We start from the raw sequence: 6,637 nt of genomic DNA, 5'->3' as shown, positions 1-6,637 counted from the left end.
CATGACATGGCAAAGCCACCCTTTTCCAATGTAATGAGATAACCTTTATTTACTTAAAGCTTTTTAGTTAAAATAGGGCCGGGCAGACTATTTTTCACCCGCACTCCCATCACCCTCCGTCACCATGCAATTCCCAGTTACTTTTTGAAGGTTTTTTCTTCCCTGGATTTTGAGGAACAAGCAAGTGTTGTGAATGTTTTATGGAAATTTCAAATGATTTTTAGGTGAAAAAATCATGGCAACACAAACATTTTTTGAAAAATTTCTGAGAGTTGCGAGGTATTGCAACTCTCAACCTTTCTCCCATATGAGACTCCAAGCACCTTCCAATATAAGTTTAAGTACTTTACCACACAACAGTGCTATTCCGTGGCAGTCATACTACGATACTGCATACATACTGGGATGACCACCTTGGAAAGCACACCTCTCTTAGTTCGCATAATTACTCCAGTTCGGCAGTCTGTGCCCCCACGATCATACTTCTGCATACCCTCAGAATCCCACCATCCTGCATTTCAGTTGCTCCTTAATTATTTTTGCTCTATTTCATAGCTCCAGCAATGAATAACAAAACATTGGCAAATGTTACTGTAATATTTTAAATAAATACAAAACAGACAGATCAGCAATAGTGAGGCACTGCAATAAGTTCAATTGGTCATGGGGCTTCTTTGTGCATCGTTTGGTTAATTGTCGGTGGGGGTCACAGTATCTTTGGATGCAGGTGAACTATAACTCCCAAAATTGAAGGTCAATTCTCCCCAAACCTCTCCAGTATATTTTTTGTTGTTCAGGGGACTTCTTTGTGCCAAGTTTAGTCCAGGTTCATCATTTGTGGGGGTCGCAGTGTTCTGTTGAAATCGGATCCAAAGCAGGTAAAAGTACTGCAAATCCCATCATCCATGCTGCATCTGTGGTCAAGAAGGCAGAATGGCATTGGACTGAGGGGACCTGTTAAAGGAGCAAAGCATTTACCAAGCTTGTAACTGTATTTTATAAAAAAAGGTAAGATTCGTTGTTGCTATTGTAGGATTTCATTCCAATGACCATAAGATGAATGCATGACAGAGTTTTCTAAATTAGTGGTACTCAATTTTTCTAATGCCCTGATCCCTAAAATAGTTCTTCATGCTGCAGTGATCCCCAACCATAAAATAATTTTCATTGCTACTTCATAACTGTAATTTTGCTACTGTTATGAATTGTAATTTTTTTTTCGTGTCAGGAGCGACTTGAGAAACTGCAAGTCACTTCTGTTGTGAGAGAATTGGCCGTCTGCAAGGACATTGCCCAGGGGACGCCCGGATGTTTTGATGTTTTGACCATCCTTGTGGGAGGCCTCTCTCATGTCCCCGCATGAAGTTGAAGCTGATAGAGGGAGCTCATCCGTGCTCTCCCCGGGTGGGATTCGAACCTGGCAGTTTGCAGATCAGCAGCCCAACCTTCAAGTCGCAAGGCTTTAACCCACTACTCCACTGGGGGCTCCTATGAATTGTAATGTAAATATCTAACATGCAGGATGTATTTTCATTATTACAAATTGAACATAATTAATGCATAGAGATTAATCACAAAAACAATATGTTTGGGGGAGTATGGACAACGGATGATGGGATCTGCAGTACCTTCAACCGATTCAGCTCCGACATCCACAGATTACTGAGACCGCCACAAATGTCAGATCTGGACCAAACAAGCCCCATAACCAACAGAAAATACTGCAGGGGGTTGGGAGAAATAGAGAGTGATCTAGGGGAGATGTAGTTCACCTACATCCGGAGAGCAATGTGAACCCAAACCACTATGGATCTGGACCAAACTTGGCACAAATACTCACTATGCCCAAATTTGAGCACTGGTGGAGTTTGGGGAAAATAGACCTTGATATTTGGGAGTTTTGGTTGCTTAGATCTATAGTTCAACTACAATCAAAGAGCATTCTGAATTCAGACAGTTGGTAGGAAGCCCCAAAGGTCATCCAGTTTAGCCTCCTTCTGCCAGGCAGCAAGATCGAATTATTCTCCATTATTATACATTATTATTATTATTATTATTATTATTATTATTATTATTGACACAAAAACATAGTATGACATAGCAAATGAGATGTATATGCTGGATTTCGTATCACAAAATCACAAGTCGAACACTTCCCAAGTGTCTAGAACTGTATGATGTATTTTCGGATGATGCGCGCAGATCCCAGTAGGGTGGCCTTTTGCAGTTGGCAGATCGTAATTTTGTCAATGTTTATTGTTTCCAAATGCCGGCTGTGATCTTTTGGCACGGCATCCAGTGTGCCGATCACCACCGGGACCACCTGCACTGGTTTCTGCCAGAGTCTTTAAAGTTCAATCTTGAGGTCCTGATAATGGCTGAGTTTTTCCTGTTGTTTTTCGTCAATGCGACTGTCACCTGGGATGGATTAGAGAGTCCGCTGGATAGTCCTTCAAATAACATAGACCTCTGCATTATTGGGCTTTGCATATTCAATTGTGCTCCAAAACACATTGGCAGCTGAGTGTGTTGTGAAATGTGCATGTCTATAAAGTACCATATGACATCAACATGAAATGTTTGGATAGCTCTATTGTAATCTATATTTAGGATTTTGATATGTTGTATCTTTTCTAGGCAAGGATGAGAAAATGTATAAATTTTCTTTATTTCCCACTTTTCTTGAATCTGACTAATATTCATATTTGGCTTTCAAATAGTCACACTATTTTCTAAAGCAGAACCATCAATAAATGACAATGTTGGATTGATACATTTCTTTTATTCTCTATACAACTGATCTTTAAAATGCTCTTTAAAACCTTTGGAAATGTTCTTTTAAAATGTAAATTGCTGTCAAATTACAAGTTTTGACTAATATTTCCTTTTAATATTGAAGTTCTTCTTTCTTAAATTGAATAATCTCAAGATGATTTTAAGGGTGTTTTTATCTTCTACAATTGCAGGTAGCTTTACAATTACGCTTTACCACGTTGGAACTGCAACCTTGGAACTGTCGTACCATTATGTCACATCCCTTCATAGTGTCCATATATTTGCATGAGCTGACTGAAACGGATAAAAGGAAAACAAAACTAAGTGCAAAGAAATATTTCCAACTTGTTACTTAATTGCACATAGCATAATAGAGTGTGATACAACCAAGTCTCATTTAGGACCTCATTACATAGATGAGGTCCATCATTGTGATTCGCCAGTCTCCGTGGCAAATCAGGGTGGAAGTGGGGCAATCCCGGCATTCTGGCTGGCAGCTGATGCATCCCTATCACACATGGGGAAATATTGCCATGCAGCTTAATTCTGTGGTAGCCCTGTTGTTACTAATGGAACATAGGGAGGCTACCATGTTGGTAGTGCAGCGTCATACCACACTGTCACCCCAGTTCACCCACTGAGTCCTGCCGGAAGTCAGCCTACATTGTCTGATGGGTGGCATGGTACTCCATGAGTGAACTGGGGCAGAAGCATCCTAAGATGCTTATTTTTTCACATGTGATGAAGTAGTTAATCTAATGATCTAAAATATTTCCTTGCCCCACTCTGAAGCCTTTTGCCCTGTAGGGACCTCAAAGCACCTACAGCAGCTTGAAATAAATCTTCAACATGTTTCATTTCAAGCTGCTACAGAACAAGGTCACCCAATTGTTTGTAACAGTAATATCAAATCTTACGTCTTGTATTATACTAGTCTTGGTTTAAACTCATTGGATCCGACTCTGATGAGTTTGCCTATTTCAAGAGAACGTCATTTCTGATAGTTCTGTATGCCAAAAGGCTTTGAGTAGATTCTAGTCCAAGGCTTAAATTTAAAACCTAGTTCCAGGGCTGTATGGCACTCCTGTTGTTGACTTCCCGCCTGGCCCCAACATATCGACATCATCCCAAAATCTATCCTATCAACCTCTGAGGACCTCAAAACGGGCAAATATGTTAAAATCCAGAAGTTGGAAATACATTTATTTTGCATTTTCTTGGTTAATCCAGTTTTTCTGGCCCTAATATTTTGTAGGCCCTAGACACTGGTGCCTAGTGCATAATGGGACCCTGCTTAGTCCCAGCTATACAGACCTATTAAATCACTTGTACAATGGAAAGTCTCCTGCCACCACTTGTCCCAGGTGGGCGGGACAGTTCCAATTAATCCTCAGTCCTTACAATTATTAAGCTATTTTCAAGGTCTTTCTTCTTCTGTCTGGATTTTACTGGATGAATCCAAATGAATTGATTTGAAATAAACTAGGCTTTCCTTGGTTTGTTCCGAATTAATTAAATACCTAGAAAGATCCAGAACTTAAGGTAAGATCCAGGTCTTACCAGGCGTGGGCCCTGTGAGGATTGGACCCAGGGATTTTCCTACTCAGCTCCACCTGTCTCCTGGCACATCATTTCCTCCTGCCTTCCTGGTCCGAGGAGGAAAGTTAGGGCGGCCAGGAGGTTCTATTTAATTTTTAGGGGGGAATGGGGGGCTTCAGGGTGGCTGCATGCCATTCCCCCCCCTTCCAGGAAAGCCCATTGGGGGGGATGGGGTAGGAATCTGTGCCAAAGTGGGTGTTTAAAATCCTGCTTCGGGGTGGATTTTGGTGCTGTCTGGAAGTGCCCTAGGACTCCTAGATTCCTTTCATGTGGGCTGTTTTCAAGCTAGGTGTCACCCATCCTATATCTGTGCTCTTTATTTTTATTGCATAAGTGTCATACTATATATTTCTCCTTGTTAAAATTCATATTGTTAGTTTGGGCCCAGCTCCCTAATCTGTTAAGGTCATTTTGAATTCTGCTCCTGTTTTCTGGTGTATCTATCCCTTCCATGCAGATGATCCCAGTTATCTTATAAAAGGATTAATGATATTCAAATAAGCTGATTTATATCATCGGTAACCTACTGCAGAGGTTCTCCTCACAGCTGTCAGGGCAATTTTCACATGGTGGTCCTGCTTTGTAGGGTCTTAGTAATTGTGATAATATATTGCCTCTGAAATCATGGAAGGACATAGTATAATGGTTATAAATATAAAGAACAGGTGTTTAAAATTAAAAATAAAGCAACATCATTCTAAATCCTGATTAGATTTAAGCAAAGCTCACAATACCTTTGATGTATATGATGATAAAATGGCTGTGTATATCCAATTCTACTTCCTAAAATACATTCAAATTTAATTCAAATTGTTTTTCAAGACAGAGAATGTTCTTTATGTCTTTAAAGTTTAATAACAATTGAAAAGTCGTACATTGTATGTATATGTGCCTTTAAGTAGCCTGTGGTGACTTTGAATTTCATAGGGTATTCCAGGTAAGATATACTCACAGGTGGTTTTGCCAAGTCCATCAATTATTCGGAGCGGTCTCCCACCCAGGTATTAACCATAGGTGACCCTACTTGGCTTCCAAGATCAGATAGCATCTGGTGCCTTTAGGTATGCAAGAGTAAAATCCACTGAACTCAATAATTCTCACTGCCATCTCCTATCCCTAATAAGAAATATATTCTCAGATTTGCCACCACAAACCCTTCTACCTTGCTGGTTTTGGACATACTGGAAGCTCCAACAACACTGTGCTCTCTCTATCTTTTTTTAACTGGCTGTAAACTAGGCATAGACATAATAATTTTTACAAGTTCTAGTTTAAATTAATGTACACAGATCTGCTACTACAGCTGGTTCAGAAAATACAGATTTTTTTCTTTATTTCCGTTTCACAAGAGGCTCGTGGTAGTATTAAAGAAATGGCTTTTTTCTGTGGTCGCCTCATCACCTGGAGGTTTGATATTCTAATACCATACCCAGTACTGGGATATCCAGTACACTTAAAAAAAAATCAAGGGGAAAAGATACAAAATTGACTCTCAAAAACAAAGCTTCCAACTACTGAAGGGCTTAGGAATTTTTAAGGACAAAAGTGAGGCTGAGACCAACACCAGAAAAGCAAAGGAAGGAAAGGAAGATGGGGGAAAAGGAGAAGAAGGAAGAGGAGAAGGAGAATTAATAGGAGCTGTTGGAGGACAGTACTAGGCAATAAGAAATTCCACAGTCTTAACAAAGAAGAAAAGAGACTATGGAGCATGGGGGAGGGGGGATCTTCTGGTTGGACTTTTGAGGAAACACGGCTCCACTCTCCACAACGGCCCTTGAGGCAGGGTATGGGGCAGAGTGCCTCATAAGTGGGGAGGAGAGGAGGAAAGAGGGGAGGGGGGATAAGGGTTACAATGGGATCAAGGGGAAGCGGGATGGGGAAGGTAATGAGACTAAGGGGAAGTGGGATAGGAAGCACAATATGGAGTCCACAAGTTAATATACTATGGTATAAGAATGACGGGTAAACTAAAAGTGACAACACTAAATGTCCGAGGTCTTGGGAATATGTATAAGAGGAAGAGAATTGAAGGTTTGCTTTAATAAATGCTGCACATATTTACTTTCTCCAAGAAACCCATCAAAAATGGGAAGGAGTAAATGAACTGAAATTAAACTGGGTGAAACACTACGAGAAAGCATGTGGAAATTCTAAATCTAGAGGTGTAGCAAAAAATCATAGCAAAAAATGTAATTTTGTGAAAACAGGGGTGTTGAAAGATACAGAAGTAGATATATAACAATGGAAGGGGAAATTGGACAAG

General features: G+C 40.2%; 1 protein-coding gene across 7 annotated transcripts in view; it reads right to left on the bottom strand.

The window, feature by feature from the left end:
* Nucleotides 1-2,762: 2,762 nt before the first annotated feature.
* Nucleotides 2,763-6,637, bottom strand: part of LOC134300005 (cysteine-rich venom protein-like) — a 33,310-nt gene continuing 29,435 nt past the window's right edge. For 6 of the 7 annotated variants that reach the window (XM_062984566.1, XM_062984548.1, XM_062984543.1 and 3 more), the window contains 2 exons: nt 4,902-4,990; nt 2,763-3,069 (listed from right to left, as the gene is read on the bottom strand). In XM_062984566.1, coding sequence (XP_062840636.1) covers nt 2,948-3,069; nt 4,902-4,990 — 211 coding nt within the window. In that variant the 3' untranslated portion in view covers nt 2,763-2,947. The remainder of the gene's footprint in view (nt 3,070-4,901; nt 4,991-6,637) is intronic. The other variant, XM_062984576.1, reaches the window with a different exon arrangement.

Source organism: Anolis carolinensis, chromosome 1, assembly GCF_035594765.1.
Source record: "Anolis carolinensis isolate JA03-04 chromosome 1, rAnoCar3.1.pri, whole genome shotgun sequence".
Classification (NCBI taxonomy): domain Eukaryota; kingdom Metazoa; phylum Chordata; class Lepidosauria; order Squamata; family Dactyloidae; genus Anolis; species Anolis carolinensis.
The sequence above is the reverse complement of the archived record's forward strand: the minus strand, read 5'-3'. Positions and strand labels throughout refer to the sequence as shown.